The sequence below is a fragment of the Drosophila rhopaloa genome, unplaced genomic scaffold, assembly GCF_018152115.1.
Source record: "Drosophila rhopaloa isolate 14029-0021.01 unplaced genomic scaffold, ASM1815211v1 contig_163, whole genome shotgun sequence".
Lineage (NCBI taxonomy): Eukaryota > Metazoa > Arthropoda > Insecta > Diptera > Drosophilidae > Drosophila > Drosophila rhopaloa.
Genome location: NW_025335043.1, coordinates 11,401,950 through 11,424,840, shown reverse-complemented (window position 1 = coordinate 11,424,840; position 22,891 = coordinate 11,401,950). Strand labels below are relative to the sequence as shown.

The window sequence follows — 22,891 nt, the reverse complement described above, 5'->3', positions numbered from 1 at the left end:
TCCAAATGGTTCAGACACTCAAGTGCTTAAACCCGCTTTTTCCCAATTTGAATAATAATAACACGAACTATTTCGGGCAGCAATTGAGCAACCTTTTCGGCTATCAGGACATGATGTCCTCGCATCTACAACTTACTTTTACTACTCCACTAGTTTTATGACCACTTTCGCTGTGAATCGCGGGGAGGGGGTGGCTTTAAGTGGGCGGGGGAGGGAAAGGGGGTGCCACGTGGCAGAGTGCGCGATTTTTCAAGGCACAAGGTCAAGCCATGTTAACCCATTGTGGCTAAAGGAGGCGGCCCACGCTCAGCCAGACCTAAATCCTTTTTGATTAAATTCAATGGTTTATATCCAATATCCCCCCGAACATTTTATATGTCTTTGAAACGCATTTTTCTCGTCAGAATCCCATTTTTGTGTTGCTCCTCTGCCGCACACACCAAACACACACGAAAGACACACCAACTCACACATGGAGACATAAAACAAAATGGAGACAGTCGACCAGAGCAGAAAATAGATTGAAGTGTAATCATGGTTTTGAACTGCTCCTCGGTCATACATTTAATCCGAGCCAACGTAGCAGACACAAATGGCCAAAAACGGCCAACGAAGTGAGAGAGAAAGTAAGCGTTTAGCTTGCCTTTCCTGGTGTTTTCGTCACACTCAGAGAAATCAATTAAAGGTTACTCAGTAAGTTAAAATACTATAAAATAAATAAAAAGATATCAGCTATTAATGCCACAAAGCTATATTAATATTGATTTCATACGAGTATCAATATAAAGGTTTTAAAGTTGTGTTAACGATTATTGCGCTGTAGTTCCCTCCGGAAACAATTTACTAAGGAAACTTTACAGAATAAAGATTATGCAATTGTTGGCCCATTTTTGTTCTCAGTGCAGGCACATATATAAAACAAAAGACATTGTAATTGGAGGATATTGGAATGGGCAAAGGGACGAAGAAAAGTTTGAGGGCTCGTGCGGTGATGCTTATTCCGCCTGACTGATTGGTGGCTCCTTTGTCTCTGCTCCCTGTTTCCTGCTCCGGATGTCTCCGTCTCCCTTAACCACCGCCCCCCCCATCCATTCCATCTCCGGCTCAGTCTCCTTATTCTTCGAGTGTTATCTAAGTTTGTTTGAATAAACTTAAGCGAATGTTTTGTAAGAAGATTTCCTTTATTGCCAGAGAGTGACTTGGCTTTGGTTGACAACCACATATGTATGGCTAACTAGCAGGATGGCGAGGGGCGGGGCAATAAGTCGGGAAGTGCAGTTCCCCGCCAAGTTTTCCCCCCGTTTTCTAGTCTTTTCAAGTTCGCTTTGCATTTTGTGGGGATATCTATCTGTTTGGGTTGACTGCTTCTCCCCCTGTGATTGCCCTAGTATCGATTTGGATCGATTCGTTTCGGTACTCTATAATTCCACCTTAAGCCAATTTAACAACTCCGGCACTTGGCCCGGTCATCGGTGTATCATAATAAAGGCTATAATTTCAGCAATCTAGAAACACCGGACACAAACAAACAAAGGCTTAGTGTGACTCGATTCGATTTTGAAATAATACTTAATGGCCGTAAAATTATACAGTACAGCCAAGTGTCCTTCGGATGCGGATCCTTCTGCCTTTGTGGCCCCACATTCGGAGCTTACGACCGTAGAGAGTTGCCATAATCGTTCTGCGGTTTGATGTTTGCCTTCCGAAAGATGATTACAAATAATCATACAGTGCGTTTCATTGGAGTAGGACAGTTAGGAGCTTTGGCTTCAGTCGCAAACAAAGCTGAAATTAAGAGCTAAAATATAAATTGGGTGTGGGTTTAATACACCTAGCACTCTAAGTCAAAGACGGAATAAATCATTTTAAGTAACAAGAAATTAAATGTAATATTTATAGAAAATGTAACAGCCTGAATTTGTAATTTGTTTTCAAATTACATACTAGACTGAGATTATTTAATATCGATTTGTTAAATGTTTGGGCTTTTAAATATTTAAACAGCCAAGGTTTGACATTTATAATGAATCTATATTTTGATTGACAAGAATTCATGCAAGTACTTTAAATATAGTATATATGTTAGCAGTATCTAAACAGAATCGAAAAACTCATATTTTCCCGTGTCAAAATAGCTTTCATCTTGTAAATTCCCCACTCTAAAGTAATAATCTTGATTAGTTTTAACCAAACCAGTAACAATGAACCTTTAAAGGAATGCCAAACAAAGCTATTTCCCTTATTATGTATGCAAAACGCTACATCAATTCATTGAGAATGTGCAAATAATTTTCAATTTGCCCAACATCTGAGAACAACTCTTGAGTCGAAACATAAGCTCACCTCACCCAGTGAGTGATTGAATGTTCTACACCAATTTTATATCAATTCCATCTTATTTTGTTGACCCTAAGCATTTGGCCCCTGTCCATTCATCATTTTCACCGGTCAGCCGAGGAAAACTTGAAGTATTTGATGTGTGTCTATATCATTGTCTCAACCTTTGTCGGGGGTGTCGATGTTTTCCTGGGCGTGTGGAGAATTTTCAACTCGGGCAGACTCTTAAAATGGCCATAAAGCAAATTGTGAAAAATTATTGTGTGTATAAAATTTAATGACATGTCAAAAGGGATATCCGGCATACGCTCCTCCGGTCGTGTTGATGTTGGTGTTGCTGCTCGGTGGTTGGCCGTCTGTTGACGAGCTGGACAAATGGCCCAGGTCCTGTGGCCATCAGATCCTCGTGGGCGGACGTGTAATGTCCTGTAAGTCCTGACAATTTTAGTCTAGTTGTCGGCGTATTTGTATTTACTTCTTTGTGTCCGAGGCCAACACATAATCAAGCGCAACTTTATTATTTTGTCCAACAACTACAGACTCTGCCGGGGCTATTTTTATGCCCGGCTTAGCCGGTCTCTATATGTATAACCATATAGCCATAGCCAGCTGTCTGTTGTGCGGTCTTTATGCCCGTCATCATTATGCCCTTGCCTTGGCTTGTTCGCTATTTGCCAGTTGCCATGCTCCATGTTCCATGTTCCGAGCTGCACATTTTATAGTTTTCAAAAGTCACAAAAATGTCAATTGCTTGTCTTGCTGTTGCCTGTCTCCTCCTTTGGCTCCCCAAATGGCATTGAATAAATTATATTGTGGTCATAAAGTTGCTGCACCATGTTTACCACACAGATAGATATAGCCATGTCCATTTTCATGTCCACGTCCCTGCACAGAAAGAAATGGGATATTCAAGAATTCCATGTTTTACTACTTAATATTGGTGCTGCACACAAAAATTATGGTGTTACATGAAACATAGACTTTATTTTCATACTAATAAAAGGGAGTTCCAAAATCTTATATCCACTTGACAATGTATCCTCTTTAATACTGTTTATACTATCATAACAATTCGTTATATTTTTAATGTAGTTCTTATTAGTTCTTAAGAAGTGAAATTGTACACAAATTTTTCCCCTATGTAACAGATGTCATAATGGTCGGCAAATGAAATCTTGACATCTTATCTTAGTCCTGGGATCGTTCCATTTGCATGTGGTTAAAATGGAAAGTCAAGCTAATCAGCGACATGAATTGATTTTGCTTCGACATTTGGATCAACAAATTACACCCACTTTAATAACGAGAGGCCATTAAGTGATAAATTATGGCCGAGCATGTGACCGGGAACTTTTTGAATTTTAATCAAGCTAAAATTTGAGGCAGTTGCCATCGGGTCAGGGTCGAAAGCCATAATTTCACTTTCATTACTGTCGCTGCTCCTTGGAATGTCCTGTTAATGTGCCATGCTCGAGTGGAGCATAAATCTATTTATGCGGTACTCCACAGCTTTGGCTTCGGCTTGAACCCTTGGTAATTGAAAATATTTGAAATAATTCATAAAATTTTTATGTGATTTTCCCCCTCGAAAAGAAACTATATTTTTGGGAGTGGGTCTTGTCGCGACTTATCAGATCGTATAATTTAGCGCAGATAATTGTTTTAATGATGTCATAATTTCGCCTTGATGGCGTGCTTACAAAATGGCTTCAACTGATTTATGCTCCATTCCGAATTGGGTAACCCCCCACCCCCTCCGAGTGGAGGCGTCAGCCTGGGGGCTTGTGCACTTGTAGATACCGCAGATAGTGGCATACGTAACCAGTTTGCCGGCCGACAAAGAGTAAATAACGGCATTGCATGATTTATGTGTCCAAACAAAACGCAACAAAACGAAGTACAGTCGAAAAAAATTGAGTACCAAATCGCAATTCATTTGTTAATAGAAGAGTAAGCGATGCGATAGTCCGTAGTATGTTAGTAATCATTTTTAAGCCATACACATATAATAATTTCTTATTTCCATAAAGTTTCTAAAAATCATTTTTATGCTATGGTAAAAAAAGTCTAGATTCATATCCTTACCAGAAAAACTATATTTTTAAAATCTAGGATTTATTTAGGAGTAAGGGTTTAACAGGATTTAAGGGTAACATCTTCAATATACCTTATGATTTAAGAAATAGTCACTAAAACAAGAATGAAACTAAATAGTAAAGTTGAGCTTTAACTTAAATCATTCTTGATTTTATATTATTTAGCCTATTTTCTCTTCGATTTTACTTCAATAAATAGTAAAGTTGAGCTTTAACTTAAATCATTCTTGATTTTATATTATTTATGCTATTTTCTCTTCGATTTTACTTCAATAAAAAAGGGGTTTACTAAACGTAACACTTACATTAAATATTTATTTGTTCAAAACAATACTTCAAAGGTCTGTTAAAAGTAATTGTCGTAGTGTATCCACACCTGCCCGCGGGCAATGAGAGCCGGGCCACCTGAGTGCCCGAATCGCTGACTGACTGTCCCTGCTCCACATCTGGCTGGGCGAGATTGTGTGGGCGCTAACCACTTGAAAACGTTAAATAAGTTGTCTAACCACACATTAAACCAATTTGGCACTGCGCTGGCCGCCAGTCTGGCACCTTGGATTGTGCTAGGACCTGCCAGGACCTCCCCTTTCTGAACCCGCCCACTCAAGTCCCTGGCTGCCATAAATCATAGGGCGACCCACGTATGTGACTACTTGGGCTGGGGGATCGATAAATTATTATTAGTTGGTCTGTCCAACGGTCCCACCCCCCGCGCCCCACCCCCTTGGCCGACCTCCTCGTTGGAGGCGCGTGCAAAGGAAGTTGTTAGATCCCAGAAAGGAGCGCTGACCGAAATCCTTGGCTCGCTGCGGTTCAAATGCCTTTTAACTTAACAACTTTTTTTTTGCTGCTGCTGCCAACACCAAACAACCCCACACCCACACACACTCTCACAAATCAATGGGTGACTTTGTTCCTGGCGGGTGAGAGCACTGAGAATTAATATTATTAAAATGAATGAAAACAAATTTAATTTTGATAGTTTTATGAAACACTGAAATTATCTGAAATTTAAATATAAGATATCCCGTATTTAAATTGAATTCGATATAGAAATCCCCTGTTGATATTCAACATTTCTGAGTAACAATTACTCAAGTTTTCTTTCAGTGCAGGGATAAAGGGGCTGAGAAGGACATGGCAGGCCAGGGCAAACCCTTAACGTTGTGTGTAAAGTGGACTTGACATGAGATTAACATCTTCAAAAGCATAGCTTAAAGTATTTGTTGGAGTTCGCCGAAGTTGCGCCTGGCTGGGAGCAAGGTGCCAGGACACGGGACAGGATCCAGGGTCGAGTCCTGACCAACCCGCTGACCCTTCACCTTCGCCCTCATCCACCTCGTTTTTGGATAATTGCGTTCTTGTGCGCTGAGCCATGAGCTTAACTGTTGCTGTCATAACTAAGCGAAAAGGTACACAATTTATGGAATCGAGTCCAAGTCCCATTCCCAACAGGTGCGTGGCCCTTGGGGTGTATGCCCCACAGTCGGATATACACAAATACAGCCGGGTTATGGTATAACAATTTTCGTTGGATTTATTCGTTGATTTCAATCGTTAAATAATAGCAAAACTTACGGCCTAGTAGTGGTTGGTGGGGGTGAGTGCTTCTAGTCGCGAACGAGCAGTTCAGGTACAGGTATAGACGTTGGAATTCAAGCTTACAGGGCGCGGCGGTGACGCAGCTTCAGGCGGCGCACGGTCTTGTACCGGTAGCCCTCGTCGCCGAGGACGGCGGAGTCCTGGGACACTTCCTCGACGGGCGCATCAGCAGCCACCTCCTCCTCGGTGGGCGGCAGGTAGTCGCTGGCAATCTCGGACACATCGCGGCGCTGGCGGTACTTCAGGCGACGCACGGTCTTGTACTGGTAACCATCAGCAGCAAGGACAGCGGAGTCCTGAGAAGCTTCCTCAACGGGAGCCTCCTCCAAGGGAGCCTCGGTGACGACCTCCTCCGAAGGGGGCAGGTACTCGTTGGCGATCTCGGAAACATCCCGACGCTGGCGGTATTTAAGACGACGCACGGTCTTGTACTGGTATCCATCGGCAGCAAGGACAGCGGAATCCTGGGAAGCTTCTTCGACTGGGACTTCCTCAACTGGAGCATCAGCCACAACTTCCTCAGTGGGAGGCAGGTACTCGTTGGCGATCTCAGAAACATCACGGCGCTGGCGGTACTTCAGGCGGCGGACAGTCTTGTACTTGTAGCCATCAGCGGAAAGGACAGCGGAATCCTGGCTAGCTTCTTCGACTGGGACTTCCTCAACTGGCGCATCAGCAACAACTTCCTCAGTGGGAGGCAGATATTCGTTGGCGATCTCGGACACATCCCGACGCTGGCGGTATTTAAGACGACGCACGGTCTTGTACTGGTATCCATCGGCAGCAAGGACAGCGGAATCCTGAGAAGCTTCCTCAACTGGAGCTTCCTCAATGGGGGCTTCGGTGGCGGCGTCCTCAGTAGGGGGCAGATATTCATTGGCGATCTCGGAAACGTCACGTCGCTGGCGGTACTTCAAACGACGGACGGTCTTGTACTTGTATCCATCGGCGGAAAGGACAGCGGAATCCTGGCTAGCTTCCACAATAGGAACCTCCTCAACTGGCGCATCAGCAACAACTTCCTCAGTGGGAGGCAGATATTCGTTGGCGATCTCAGACACATCCCGACGCTGACGGTACTTAAGACGACGCACGGTTTTGTACTGGTATCCATCGGCAGCAAGGACAGCGGAATCCTGAGAGGCCTCTTCAACTGGAGCTTCCTCAATGGGGGCTTCGGTGACGACCTCCTCCGAAGGGGGAAGGTACTCGTTGGCGATCTCAGAAACGTCACGACGTTGACGGTACTTCAGGCGGCGGACGGTCTTGTACTTGTATCCATCAGCAGAAAGAACAGCCGAATCCTGAGAAGCTTCCGCAACCGGAACTTCTTCAACCGGGGCATCAGCAACAATTTCCTCACTAGGAGGCAGATAGTCGTTGGCGATCTCGGAAACGTCACGGCGTTGGCGGTACTTCAGGCGACGCACAGTCTTGTACTTGTACCCATCGGCGGAGAGAACGGCGGAATCCTGGCTAGCTTCCACAATAGGAACCTCCTCAACTGGGGCATCAGCAACCACCTCTTCAGTGGGTGGCAGATATTCACCAGCGTTCTCAGAAACATCACGACGTTGGCGGTACTTCAGGCGACGAACAGTTTTGTATTGATAACCGTCAGCGGCAAGAACAGCAGAATCCGGGCTAGCTTCTTCAACTGGGACTTCCTCAACTGGAGCATCAGCAACAACCTCCTCAGTGGGGGGCAGATATTCATTGGCGATCTCAGAGACATCACGACGTTGACGGTACTTCAGGCGGCGGACGGTCTTGTATTTGTATCCATCGGCGGAAAGGACTGCGGAATCCTGGCTAGCTTCTTCAACTGGAACCTCCTCAACTGGGGCATCAGCAACAACCTCTTCAGTAGGTGGCAGATATTCATTGGCGATCTCAGAAACATCCCGACGCTGGCGGTACTTTAGGCGACGCACAGTCTTGTACTGGTAACCATCGGCAGCAAGGACAGCAGAATCCTGAGAGGCCTCCTCAACTGGAGCTTCCTCAATAGGGGTCTCGGTGACGACCTCCTCCGAAGGGGGCAGGTACTCGTTGGCGATCTCGGACACATCACGGCGTTGGCGGTACTTCAGGCGGCGGACGGTCTTGTACTTGTATCCATCGGCGGAGAGGACAGCGGAGTCCTGGCTGGCTTCCTCAACTGGAGCCTCCTCGACGGGGGCATCGGCCACAACCTCCTCGGTGGGGGGCAGGTAATCGTTGGCGATCTCGGAGACATCACGGCGGTGGCGGAGCTTCAGCCTGCGCACGGTCTTGTAGCGGTAGCCATCTTCTCCCAGGGCGGCGGGGTCTTGGGCCAGCTCGGCGCCAACTTCCTCCGCCGGCGGGATGTACTCGTTCACGAGCTCGGAGACGTCACGACGGTGCCTGGCTTGTTCGACAGGAATCACTGCAGCCGTCGCGGCGGCAATAAAGATGCACGCTAGGAAAAGTTTCTGCAATGGGGACGGAAAAGTGGGGGTTAGATGGAGTAGTCCTATAGGTTACGGTATCCTGCTGCTGGGATATTCACCATGTTGCTATAGATCTCCAAGCTAATTGCTTTGACGATGGAATCTATGGGTCGAATGATTAATCGTCGCAATTTGTCCGCATATTTATACGCTTCAATGTTTGCCAGCTTCAAATTAAACAATGAGCAGCTCTTTGTTTGCCGGCAAACAGCGGCGGAAACCGAAATCGAAACCGATTCCGAATCGGTAACAAAAACAAAGCAATGAATCTGGCCAAAGCCCCAACATGCGCCACTCGAGCCCTCAAGTGCCCCCGCCTCCGTCTCTGTCTCCCGGCTTCGTCTTCACGTGGAGATTAAGCCCAGCTGGTAGCCGGTTTGGTCCAGAGAACAGTGGAAAAATGGGTAAGTGTATTGCACAAAATGATTTAGAAATCATAAAAACCAAACACAAATTAAACTTGCAATAAATGTATTTTAGATATTACATTCCTGATAAAGGAGCAATAAACTGATACCAATTATGTCTTTTAGGATACGGAATAAAAGACGTACTTAGATTTCGACTTGTTGTTTAAAAATATAGAAATGTAACTAAAATATTTTAATCATATTTCGTTATTATATCCTAATCTTTTTATTTCGGTCTATTACTATCAGACCCTTTCCCAGTTATTAGGTACTAGGAATTTGACAGCAAGTTAAGCTTCATAAATTAAAAATATGTTCATCATATCATTGAAAAACTGGCTATTTTAAGCTACAGTTTTTGACCAAAATATGGTTAATACAACCCATTGTCCCAGGTGGAGTTGAACGAAGATTGCCCACTGCGGAACTAAATGCTCTACGTTTCGCTTTCGTTTGTCGTTCGCTGCTTCGATCGGATTCGATTGCTATTGCTATAGCTTAAGATATGGTTTCACGGTCAAGTGCGAGCATCGGAGCTCTTAACAAGATCTAATGCAAAAACACAATGGTATTCGAACATTTTAATGGCGGCGTACGTTCACGTTTTGCTCGCACAGCTCGGCATTTATTAATAGTTTCGAACGTTAATTTCTCAAGTGGCTATCGGTAATTTGCGTACTACTCGGTTCGGAGTTCAACGAACCGCTCAAGATTGATAGTTGGCAAAAGGTCGCACGGGCACCACGATCGTATTTTCTTAATGGCTTTTGCTAATAAGTTTACCAATTTGTTTTAATTTGTTCCGTTTTGTGATTTGTCCAGGATTCTTGTTCGTCTTTTTTTATGTCACTGTGAAATGTGTGAAGGGTGCAAAGTATTGCTTATAAGTTTTAATTTTACATTTAAAAAGTATATAAATACTTTATTTTGTGGTTTTTTTTGTTGGTTTCCCATTAAGATTGTTAAGTTAAGTTGGAAAACTCAATCTATTTTAATCAGCTTATGTATAATCTTAAAATTCTCACAATCAGGAAGAAAATACAGCGAAGTTTTAACAGGATCGATTATTATTTTTGGTTTAAAAGAAAAAGGGCTGATGAGCAATGAGTAATATAAAGACTTATTTTTGTAAAACGAAAATAAGTTAACACTTTAAAGAGTTTTGAGGAAAAGCGGAGTACTTTTATGAATTCAAATTTTGTTAAATATATTTATAATAAATGTTAGCCGATAGCTTGACAACACTAATGACACTATCCCCATCGATTACCCATTCTGTCAGCTTAATCGGCTAATTGTTCAATGGTGGAATTTAATGACCCGCAAGAGTTGTTGTAAAGTGTGGGTCCTGTGGCCCGCATCCCGTTAACTGCTCCTTGCGACAAGGATATCAAAGATTTCGCCGAAAATATGCTGCTCGCAAAAAGGAGGAGAGGACGTGAAAACAACGGAGCAGCTTACAAGTTGGGAGCATGTTATGCGCTGCCGAAAAACTTTGGCTATGAAATTCATAAACTTGGCAAAACAAGCTTGCTGGCGGCAGGAGGATGCTGAGGAGGCGAAGGCACCAGCCAGGAGGAGCTGGAGTTGGTCGGGGAAACTTTTCACAAATCATGCATATGATGGTGGGGCACTTTCACTTTGGCGCTCCCGAGGGTCTTACGAACATTTCACCAGCCACCCACCCCGCCCCGCGGCCTTGCACTAATTAAAGAGACAAAACTGCGTAAGTTTTTCGGTTTTTCAAGAGTCATCGTCATATAGCCATCTTGAGTTTTGGCCCAAAATGTGTGTCAAGTGGCAGCGAGTGCAAAACAAAGCAAATGGGGTGTGCAATCTGCTGTAAACAACCATAAATTTTGCCTGCTTTGGGTCTCCACTTCGGCCAGAGTTGCTAGGGGAACTATCGCCCTCATAAAGGGGCCCAAAAATATATATATTTACGTACCACTCCCGATCCCCGGACAGCGGCGATAAGGAGCAATCACTCACATCGCCACTTGTGAAATGATGGCAGACCACCGAGATGAGGATGCAAATACAGTATAGCCTCCATAACGTCGATTTTCTTAAATTTAATGAAAAGTTAAGCATATTTAGAAAACATTTTAAGATTAAGCTAGTTTTTATAAATACAACAATTTTGATTATTACTTTCTATCAGATCAAATTAGAAATATATAACACAATAAAGTAATGTTATTTATTGTTTTCTGCAAATAATAAAGTTAATTTTTTTCATTATTATTACTAATTTAATTTAAGTAAAAAGGATACTATTCGAAGCTTACAAATTTGAATATAGGAATTTTAATTGTTTCAATGAACTAAACTTCCATAAGTTACACGAGAAAACTTAACAAAATAAATCCTTGAGTATTTTTTTTCCAGCTCATTTTCAAAATGTGGCAGATGGTGGTTCAATTTATGTGACCCCAACTGTACATTTTTGGCGGTCTGCTTTTTTACCAAAAGTATGAAGCGAAGCATGAACATCCTATGACACATTATAATATGTATAAACGATGTTTTATGACAATCAATTTGTTTCAATCTTTGTGTTGTGCTCTCATTTATGTGATTATTTGATTTGTGTTTTGACGTTGATATTCGCACACTGAACAGATTCTGAACCAGAATCAGAGCCCAAAGCCATGGCATAACGAATTTTATGAACTAGAAAGTATCATTAATTTAATACGCATTCGCAAACGCAAACAAGCCGATGATGGTATGGATGGGCATTCAGGAGACGGGAATCGGTGGCCCTTAGTTATGCTCTTCTGATCATTGTAATGTAAATACGGACCGACCCCGGCCGCGTGCAATCATAAATAAACATTCGACACAAACACAATAAATGTCAAAAAGTTTCGCCATTATCCGCTCGCCAGTTAATGTCCTTGTCGCCGTTGTCAGCGTCGTCATCGCGTTGTCGTTGTCGTTGTCGTCTTGAAAGCGAACACAGCGCTTTATTATTTTAATGATTTCGCAGTGCCCCCATCCGTCGAGTCCCGGAACTCTCGTCCTGCTCCTGCTCCTTCTCCAGCGCTGTCCTGCGGCATTGTGTTTACATTTGTAATTCAATTCGCGACCGCTCCTTCTCCCAAAAAACTCTCCATCGCCATCGCCATCGCCAGCTCCATCTCCGTTCGCTTGTTATTATTTTACATGTCGTTCGCTGGCTCACTATAATTTATTAGCAATTTGCATAATTTTCTTTTATAAAGCATTGCCTCTGTTTTCCGCTGCTTTTTGCTTTTAGTGCTGACACCGCGCCATCAACTCTTTTTGGCCAGTGTTATGCAAATGGCCCGCTCGTAATACCCATGGGTTCCCAGCCCACTTTACGGTTATGCACGATCGCTATCAATGGGCATTTTGTTGCCCCGATTATTGAATACCGCTCGCAATTTGCATTCACATCTGCCAGCCATCGACAGTGAACTCTGCTCAAGGCAAGGTCTCAGATCTCTGGGTTAGTTGGCTAAGAGCAGCTGCCGTTTATGGTTCTAATTCAGGGCCAAGGAACCCTCAAAGATCGGAGAATGTTCATTGTTAAAGTTTAATTTATTTCGTATTATGGAACAATTCAAAATAAAGAGCCAAGTACGTGGGCAAAAGCAGTAGAGATAATAAAAATTCTGATCTGACAAAAATAAAAATATATCCTTGATAACTTTAATTTCGAATGCAAGTCTCAGTTTGTTATGTACATATGTACTAACATTTGAGAATGCACAATTATCAGAAATTTAACCTTAAACTGCGACAGCTTTTAACTTCTCGATCTAAGACACGCTAATTTTCTTTGTTGGTTAATTTCCAGCATCAGGTCCTTCGAGAAAACAACACAATACAAACAAGTAGCAAAAGTATCTTTATTATTTCTTAGTGCTCCAAGAATTGTTTTTATTTTTGCCTTTGTTTTCAGTTGTTTTTCTCCTTTTTACTTGAGCTGAACTTTTGCTGCATAAACAATTAAAAATTAATTTTAAAACTTTTGGCCAAAGATAAACGGAGGATGACGGTGTGCGAGGAATCGAGAGAATCAGTTAGCTCATTAAACCCGCCACATGGTCTTGTGGTTCTGTTTTCGGTCCAACTTTCGGTCCAAGGAGCGTCTGCATCATTACGCAATCTTGGGGGCGATGCTTTGAAGTGGACTTTAAATGGGGCTAAGTGAAACTAAGCGAAACTATTTAAAATACCATTTGCTGTGGAATCAATCGACAACGAATGAGTTTTGTAATTAGGCGCCCGGCACAGAGGCACACAAACACGCCCCCAAAATATATAGACTCGAGTCAACGTTATTTCATAAACACGCTCAAGTGATTTGGCAAACTTGTGCCGGGAGGTGGGCCGACTTTGACCAAGCCCGATTTGATCCACAGATCCAGTGTTTGCCCGGCTGTCTGTTTGCCCTGCCGGCAAAGGTCTCCGGGTCCACTGTTTGACTTGAAGGTATTAGAAACTAATTTGTACAGCAGCCAAAGCAGCCGCAGCAGCAGCAGCAGATCCTTGGCCAAAGCTAACCAGGATACAAACAACAATTGTTTGCCTGTCCATCCATCTATCCCGGGCTTTGGCCCTAGTTGGCCATCCACTTTGGTCTCGCTGTTTTCGGGCTTTCCGAAGACAATGAGCAAAAAATCCAAAGGCAAAGGCAAAGGCAACGGCAACGGCAAGCCAAATCCCCAACAATGGCAGCAACAACAGAATGGCTAAATCATATGGCCCGGCTAAAAGGACCACTGACAAAAAGGGACTCGTCTCGTTTTTAAGTCGCCTGCGGCTTAAATTTTCTTAAATGTTACATTGTCTCTGGCAGACGACAGGGCAACCCCGAATCACCCAGGACATGGCAGTCTTTTTACGGTTTAACTAAACAATCTCCTCACGAGTAAATATTTTCGGGCATATGCAAAACTTTACCATGAACCGACACCGAATCTTAGTCCTCCGGCTCCTGGCTAAGTACATTTATCTTTAAGACTAAAAACCATAACAATTTAGTGTTGGAAATTTTGAGCTACGCATTGCAGAATTTATTCGCAGACACACATGCCCCAGAAAACAGAAAACACCCACATGGACACACATAGTTGGGCTTCATGGTTTATCCGGCAGATATTCGCACAAATATTTACCCGGGTCGAACATTTTATCGGAGATCGCAGAAAATGCTTAGCTAAGCGCAACGTTATTCCTGCCCTTAAAGTTGCTCGTCCAATAATTAAATTTATAAACCAAATTTCGGTATCTATTCTCATCAAAAACGGAAAGAACAGAAAATATATTCAAACGAATTTTTAACTTAGTTTTACGGACTTAATAAAACAATATCGACACTCAGCTACCAACTACTGCAACTTTTTAGGAAAAGCAAAAATGACTGGAGTATTAATTATAATTGTTATGTTTCTACAAAGGAAAAATTCGATTTTCTATGTTAACAATAATTTGGCTTGTCCTTTTTATTTTCTATATATTAAACATTGATTTTGTCACAAGCTATATTAAATGTATTTCCAATTATAATCCGTTTAATTGGTGAGGTCAACTGAATAGTTAAGGTTATCAGGTATTCATAAATATCTATATCTTTAACACCGTTGCGGTTTCCACTTCGATACACATTTTTCCCTCCATCAGATGTCACTCGATCGCAATTGATGTGACGGTTCAAAGATAAATCAGGAATGACTGGCCATATTTACAGTGAATTTGCATTGATGATTGTTGACATTTAAAACAAATATGAATATACAGTGGGCAGATTTCAGTAGCCAATATATTGTTTTTTAGCAATGTGAAATGAGAGGTCAGCAAAAGTGAGCTGCAAACTGTTATGATTAATGCGAGTATGAGCTGGGCCTACTTTTCATTATAGGCATTAAATTTTTGCACATTTTATAATTTAATTGAATTTCGCCGTATATTTTTTATCGCACTTTTGCAAAGCTAATTTATGATTGCCCAATGCGGCATGTAATTGCATACAAAAGCTTTAATGATGGCCCGCTCACAGTATCTCTGCGTCTGTATTTGCATCCGTATAAAGCGATTGTATTTCACGCTTTTTTTTCGTTCTACCCACTTTGACATTCCATAATTATATTCATTATTAATGATAACATAAAACAGGAGAGGAAGAAATATTAGCGATGAAAATTGATTAAAATTTAAGCGAATACCGATAATTAACCTACCATAAATATAGCCGTGATTTAAGCTGGCTTAAAGCCGCAGCTGACTTCCGAGCTTGATCATCCCACCGGTGCGTGGTCCTTCATCTTGGAACCAATTAGCGACCGGGAATTAAGTGCTCATCAGACGTCTGTCCGGGTTTAAGTCGGCAGCCCACCTTTGGCTTAACCTTCGCCACCATTTCCATTTCCCTTCCCATTTTCCATTTCCCAGCCATGCATAATAGCGCCCACACAAATTAGTCAAACGCAGGGCAAACTTGGTCGTAAACAGAGCTGCAAATGCGGCGCAACATGCACGGTTCCGCTGTGAGAGGACGATCCCAGACAGTGGGATCCTTGGACAGGAGGTGGAGTAGCCGACGAAGGACCAGCAGCAGACACTGCCAATTGGAACTCCCAGTTTGGTCGCACGATTAATCGTCGTTGCAAATTGTTGGCACGTTTTCAATTGACAACAGAGTGCGTTGCCTGCACGGCAGCGACAACCCCTAATTTGCACTATGCCCCCGACCAGTGCCACCCCATTTCCACCTCCCCCCCCATTCCCACTCTCTTGGGTTGCGTGTAAATCACACGGTGTTTGCTCTCGCTCCTGTTGCATCTTTTACGTGCTGCCTGATATGCGACACTGCCACTGGCCTTCTTATCCTTCGCCCCCCAACTCCCATCTCCCAACTCGCGCCCTTTGACCTCCCACCCCCCCCAATACACTACTCCATCCCCCTTTCACGTGTGACGGGCCGTTTTAAAACGCCGACCACGACGCCTCTGTCGTTTATTTTGAATGTAATTTTTCAAGTCGCGACGTCTTCCAGCGCTGCCCATTAATCACGTGGACAAAATGCGATTCGCCATGGCAGAAAACGGGAAAAAATACAGAATCGAGGCAAATAAACAATGGGTGGATGGAGCGGAAAAGAGAGAGTGGGCAGAAAAAGAACGAGCAAACTTTGCCTTGACGAGGCAGTTCTTTAATTATACTCTATCAAAGAGAGTTTTGCGGAATCTTCAAACATTTTGTTACAAGTACTCTTACTGACTTCACACTCAAATGTAATGGTTTACGGCAAAAGTATACTGTATTCTTCTTGTCTAACTTGTAAGTACCAATCAATTGGCTTTTATTTTTGCAAATATTGAAGTCACAAAATGGTCAGATATGTTATTTTTTAATAATTGAAATTTCCAACAATTGCTAAAATAAAATCTTTTTGATTGTAGCTTTTCTTAAGCTTTTAATATGTAACAAGAATAAATAAAATATTTATAAATTTCATAGCTCATACCACCTCAAGTTAACTCCTTAAAGAATTTTCAATGAAACCAAAAAATACAAATATGCAGCTTTTCTGCTCAGAACAAATTTAAGGCACATATCATAAACAACTTAATAATTAATAGATTTTTTTATTGGGGCAAAGCCTTGACTTAAGCCTTTATTTCAATTCTTAAAGTGCCAATGCAAAGTTTTCATATTTTCCGTTTACTACATCGCCAGTGATTTATTTCCTGCTTTTCTACCAAGATTTATTCCTCCTTTTGTGTTGGAGCGAACGCATATCCAATTTCATACCTCCTCACACTCCAGAAACTGGCGCCTCGCACACACATCCCCTGGAAGTTAAGCTTCTTAGGGTATGATTGGATTCGACTTATTTCCGTTCCGGTGAAAAGTGTTGCATACTCACAGGCTCCGGACTTTTGTTGCTGCTCGTTGACTTCGTTAATAATGATGTTGTCCTCCCCTTTGTGTATTTTCAGCAATGAAGTCACGTGACTGACAGCCGTCGCATTACGGTCTTTTGTTTGCCAAAGCCCAAACCCAAAGCCAAACCCCCCTCCCCTCGACCCAACCAAAGGCCAATGACGAACTAAATGCAATTTGATGCGTGTCATGGAGTCGAAAATGCGTGGTAATCATTATTTGTGACAATTGACGAAGGCGAAATCAATTTTTTATTAGCTCCCCGAGCCAAGATCAATCCTCTAAGCCGCTGCCCGCTGTTGTGGCAGTTAATAAATATTTGTCACGCATAGCTTTGGATGCACTGCAGCTGGTTATAAACCCCACTCCCTGTCGGTGTACCCAAAGGACCTGTCGGTGGCACCTGCATTGCGTTTGGCCAGGGCGCTTAGGCACGTGACAGGCGGATGACCTGAATCCAGGTCTGTGGCTCCTGGATCCTGTTCCTGGGCCTGCGATAATGGTTTCGCATGCCCACCTATTCCCACGACTTGTCACCACGAACGCACACATGATGGCTCTATCTGCGTCGCATGTGTGGCAACCGCATTTGCACTTACTCCGCCCTCAAAGTTGGTCAAAGTTGGCCAAAGTTGAATGCCTGTGCCGGGGAAGACCACAAAGGTAAGGCGACCACAATTGCCCATTGATCAAATTTCCAATTAATTTGTCACAATTAATTGTTGCGCTAATTGCAAATTTAAGCATACCAAACGTAAGAGGTCCTCGTTAAAGCCCATATTAACGCAGCTCCTCGAATGCGAATGGGATCTCTTAGCAAAATCGGCTCATGATTATGCTGCCTCGGAGCATTATGGATGGGAATCCCCATTGAGCTGCAACCCTATTAGGGAGCTCTGAACATGCCGAGCCCTGGACGAGTATTATTATTTTCCATCATTGTCAACATATCATCAGGTTCAATGACGACTGCTGGGCTGCTCCTTTCGCCAGACAGATGGGATAATAAATACACAGAATGCCAGAAGCAGCGGCAGGAGCAACACTAGGACCAGCTTTTCTGCAGTTGCAGCGCTTTATTGAAAAATGTGTGCACAATTCGAGAAAAGCTGCCGCGTTACCTGCCTGCTCCGTGTGCTTTGCTCGGCACTTTGAAAAAATATTAAATCATATTTTCGATTTGCACTTAATTATATCATTCATCTTTGGGAATTTAAACGTTTATCACAATTTTAATTATATTTCGTTTGATTGCAGGGACTTAGTCTGTAATCCATAACCAACATGATTTATTTTCATTGTTTATTATTTTTACTTAACCATTATGTATTTCAAATTTTGACATTCCATTTAGCCATAGGAAAAAATAAAGCAATCCTATGAATTAACAATTCGAATTAAAGTCTTTACATATTTTTTTTTAATTAGCAGAGGATGACATTATAGTTGCTATCCTTATGCTTTAAATTCTATCAGGATAAATATAAAAAAGATAAAAAGAACATTTCTATCCGAAAAATATAAACTGGCGGCACTGCTTTTTCCATAAATTCTTATTGATTCTTATTATAAAATGATATTTTATTTAAATTTCTAACTCATTGAAATCACTCTTCTTTTTTTCCGTGTGACTGCAGTTGGAGCAATGGGAAGCCATTCCGGAGCCAGACACAAATATCAAATATTATCGAGCTGAGCGAGCGGAGCACGTTGAAAGGCGAGCATTGACGGAGTGTCGGGGTATCTGCAGTAACAGTAGCGGCTTTTGCAGCCGGTCCTGGTTGCCGGGTTACACGTACGCCCCCGGTTGCAGGCTTCCAGGGTTCCAGTGTGCCTGGCCCCGGCTCCTCCGTTGCCATGGCCATGGCCATGCCCATTGCCTGGGCCTCGACTTTGTTTGTAAACATTTCACGTTCATAGCTGGCCCGCAAATATTTCGCTGCTGCTGTGCAAACTTTTGCCATCCGAGCTGTAGGGTGTGTTTTTCAATTTTTCTCGACGGAGAAAAGTATGCCCCGCACTGAGTGAAACAAATGAAAGCAGACTAGAAATCGTGTTTCGTTGTGTTGGCTTTGAATACGAATCGTTAGCAGGCCGACTTTGACGGAGGGATCCCGCACACACACCGACCACTCCATGTCCTCAGGATGCAGAAGAAGCTAGCTCCCGAACGACGTCCTTACTGTGATCCTCGGCTGCAGGACGATAAGCTGAGGAGGGGGCGAACACTCCATCTGCCACGCGTTTCGCAGGCTCAAAAGAAGGGCGAAAAGCGGCAGCTGAACGACTGCCCCTTCTTCGACCTGAAATATGGCTTCGACCAGCTGCCCCTGGATCCTGTCAGGGAGTTTCTGGAGGAGAAGATATGTGAGGGTCCTTAATTATGGTCCAAGATCTATATTTTAATCTCTGGTTACCCCACAGCCCACATGCAAACCGACAAAATTGTAGGACGCTGCAATCGCGAGTTCGACTTCCACAGATACGATCTGGATAATGTCAAAGAGCATTATGATGAGTGCGATGATGACAGCCTGCAGGACCTTCAACTGGAGGACATTATCATGCCGGAGCAGTTTGAGATGCTGCGCGATGCCAAAGATCATACGTACAACTTTGATTCCACGGGTAAGTAAGAAATTGGTTGGGGGAAAAAACCGCAGCCACGACTGACAATTAAGTTAAACAGCATTTGCGCATTACCTCAGGTGGTGGGGATAGGGGAAGCCCAAACAAATTGCCAAACATTTCGTGTTATTCAATGAGTGAGAACTTTACCGCAAAAACATAACACTTAATACTTTATTAAATGCGAAAACATGCCCCGACTGGAGCGCCTCCTTCTCCCAACTCCCAATTCCTTCTTGGCTGCTCCCCTATTTTTCCGTCTCCACATTTTCCGTGCTCCCACAGCGCAGCTCGCTGGAAAATTGTTCACCTGTAAACATAAAAATTCCAAACATTATCCTTTTAACATAAAATTTTATAACCGAAATGAGAAAAAAAGGTAAAACCGAAAAACAAATGCGTATGACATTTATTTGAATATCCTTTGGGAGTGCAGGGCACTCAGGGGGCAAATGGGGGAGGGGGTTGTGCTGGGGAAGGACGAAGGACGAAGGGCGGGTCGAGTGACTCTACAACATGTTTATCATAGTGTTTTATTTAGCATTTACATGGAACATTTTTATGTTTCCGTTTTTTTTAGTTGTATACTCTTCGGGAAATAAGGTGAAATTGGCTAGTCCTTAATATATGGATATGTAATAAATATAGGACTATTTATATGACATATACTTTTTAGAGAAATTTTTTTCATAGACCATGAGTATTAAAACTTAATAAATAAGGATTCTTATATTAACCAAAGAAGGTTTTATTTAGTATCTTGTCTCAATTTTCTATATCGTTTCTAGCACTTAAAATATTTGGTGTAAGATCAAAATACCCTATTTATTGAAAATATCCATGGTAAACATAAAACTTAAAAGAAAAGAGAACCCTGCTAACGCATATACCCACCATACAAGAATATCTCTCTTCAGTCTCGCCTCTGTTGCTAGTTTGTAATAAAAATGTTTCATTTTTGTGTCTAGTTTTTTAATATTTAATGGCAGAATGGAAGCGCCATCCCAGTGGGTGTTGTCTAATAAGGGATCCGGTTACACAATAGCATAAAAGCGTGTTTTTCGATAGACATTAGCATGCAAATGCGACAAACAAACGTATGAAATGCCGTCGCCACAGATAGCCAGAGAGATGCCCAATCAGCCCCGGGGAATTCCGTTTGTGAAGGCCCCAAATGGAAATTAATTCCAGTTTAATCAGTTAAAAATCGAACTCTGCTGCCGTGACTTTTATTTAAAACAATTTCATGTTGCACAAACAAACCTATTTGCGATGCCTTTCAGGCGCGGCAAAAGTCACGAAAAAAGGGTAAAAATCAAATTTGAAAAGTGCAGACAGACCCATGTCATATTCGTGGGCAAATATTAAATGCGATTTTCAATTTCATTTTTTACCATTGGTTTGTTTTCATTTTTTACCTTGCAGCTTGTAATCAATTTCCCTGGATTGACAAATGGATGACTGTCGGTAATAAATAAGCGTTCATATTTATTCAGTGTGCATTATTAAAAATTTGACACCCCCCTCAACGCGTTTGTCAGTGCGGCCCAGTGAGCAGGAAATCTACGAAATGACCAGCCAACTCCTGGAAATCTACTGTAACCGGCGGGTTCGGATCTTCTATCCGGGATGTGGCACCAGCTCTTCCTTGTGGACAAATCAATTGAGGCGTCTGCACGGGTCGCCCTCGGAATTAATTGGAGCCTATCGAACTCCTTCTGCCCGTCACATGCGGGTAAACAACATAAATACACAGCGCAAAAAGGAGAAATTTACACCCGGCGATCATTATGCGTTCCGAACGCCACAGGGTAAGGGATTGTCCAGTCAAAACAAATTTAAACGACAAAACTAAACAACTTTTTAAATTAATTGAAATATTTAACTCTAGTATTTTCAACTAAAACCTTTAATAATCGAACTAATTTAACTGGCAATAGGAAGTATAATTTGTCTTAAATTATTTCTCTGCAACAGTCTTATCGTGTAATGTATTTATTTTCTTTTACAGAATGTCGCAATGAGCTGGTGAGAGTGGGCAAGATAATTGATGAGCTAATTGAGCCCGTTCTGAAGGCAGCCGAGCACAATATTGGCCACGGACTCACTCAATATCCCGATCCGCCCAATTGTAAGACCAAATCGTTAAGAGTCCTTAAATCCGCAGGCATTATCCAGGTGCGTCGTTTTCAACAACTTGGCTGTCAAGGTTTTAAAAATATTTTAAGTTTCTATTTAGGGGAGAAAAAAGAAATGTTATGTGGGGAAAAGTCGCATTCACCGGAAGGACTTTGCTACCAATGAGCAGTTTCTTCACTGCCTTAAAAAAATGGAAGCCACGTAAGTACAATATAGTTTACAAAAATAATAAGGATCAAATAAATATATACATTTTAAATAGTATTAAAATTGTATTTAAACAGGGCTTTTAATAATCGTAATATTTTAATTAAAATATAAACGATTTAAAGTTGGAATGTTTGAATTTGACTTATTAAAATTGTATATATTTACAGCCACTTCCCTTACATGCAACCCCTGCAACCAGTGGATCCTGATGACCAGAAGATGAAGATGATGGCGAAATACCAAGTGCAGCTGGCAAAGGCCGAGAAGATGTTTCCCCTGAAGATGCAAAAGCGATACCAGTGCCTGCTGAAGAGTGTGAGTCCCCTTACGTATTTCTGAATTATGCAACTGACCAAACATATGCTAAGCGAAAAAATACGGTATGAAAAATGAAAGCCAAATACCCAGCCGCAATGACTCCCTGACCGAGAGACCATAAAAAGCCCATCAAAAGTGAGCACCAGCGTCGGGCGTAAATAAATTTTATCGTTGACTCCGACTTCTGCTCCGTGTCCTGCTCCTCCTCTTCCACCGTGTCCATGACCATGTCCATGTCCGTATCTGTGTCTCTGTCCATAAAAAATGATAATAATAAACTCTATACAAAGTAAACATGTGTGCGTGAGCGTGCGAGTAAATTAAGCTGCGTTGGCATCGGGGAACGTGCTTATAAAAATTATATAATTCATACCTCGTAAATATTATGGTCCGGGGGCGTGGTCAGAGTTATGAATAACGTGATTAGTTGTTAAAAAAAAATGTGAAACCGCTTGTGTGGCGTTGGCGTGAATCACACCCGATTTAATGGCTCCACCTCCTCGTATCCTTATCCTTATCCTTTTCCCAATGCAGATGTCCATAGTGCAGCTGGCGACGTATCCTTCACACCTCATACGAAAGGCCTTCAGACGCATCGATCCGCGGAGTGCCCTTCTTCAGGATGCCTACCGATTTATACTTAAAGAGGAGGTGAGTACTTGGCTGTGATGTCAATTTAATAACAATTAAGTAACTAAATCGGGTAACCAATTGTATTAATTTTATACAATATTTACATTGGTTTTAACTAAACATA

General features: G+C 42.4%; 3 protein-coding genes across 5 annotated transcripts in view; 1 reads left to right on the top strand and 2 right to left on the bottom strand.

The window, feature by feature from the left end:
• Positions 1–5,947: 5,947 nt before the first annotated feature.
• LOC108052700 (fibrous sheath CABYR-binding protein) lies at positions 5,948–8,610 on the bottom strand. The gene is made up of 2 exons (XM_044457955.1): positions 8,569–8,610; positions 5,948–8,491 (listed from the first exon to the last, which is right to left on the bottom strand). The coding sequence occupies exons 1-2, from the start codon at positions 8,569–8,571 to the stop codon at positions 6,095–6,097; spliced, it is 2,400 nt and encodes a 799-aa protein (XP_044313890.1). The 5' UTR covers positions 8,572–8,610; the 3' UTR covers positions 5,948–6,094.
• An 8,416-nt stretch (positions 8,611–17,026) lies between these two features.
• LOC123037398 lies at positions 17,027–17,525 on the bottom strand. The gene is given in 5 exon segments (XM_044457752.1): positions 17,027–17,130; positions 17,133–17,209; positions 17,211–17,257; positions 17,259–17,330; positions 17,439–17,525. Coding segments are annotated over 5 exon segments (387 nt in total).
• Positions 17,526–18,849: 1,324 nt separating this feature from the next.
• The window catches only part of LOC108043899 (dynein axonemal heavy chain 3), a 37,548-nt gene continuing 33,506 nt past the window's right edge, over positions 18,850–22,891 (top strand). For all 3 annotated transcript variants that reach the window (XM_044457810.1, XM_044457809.1, XM_044457812.1), the window contains exons 1-8: positions 18,850–19,206; positions 19,264–19,467; positions 20,893–20,934; positions 21,009–21,278; positions 21,479–21,645; positions 21,707–21,807; positions 21,984–22,131; positions 22,669–22,785. In XM_044457810.1, the coding sequence (XP_044313745.1) occupies positions 18,987–19,206; positions 19,264–19,467; positions 20,893–20,934; positions 21,009–21,278; positions 21,479–21,645; positions 21,707–21,807; positions 21,984–22,131; positions 22,669–22,785 (1,269 nt within the window). In that variant the 5' untranslated portion in view covers positions 18,850–18,986. The remainder of the gene's footprint in view (positions 19,207–19,263; positions 19,468–20,892; positions 20,935–21,008; positions 21,279–21,478; positions 21,646–21,706; positions 21,808–21,983; positions 22,132–22,668; positions 22,786–22,891) is intronic.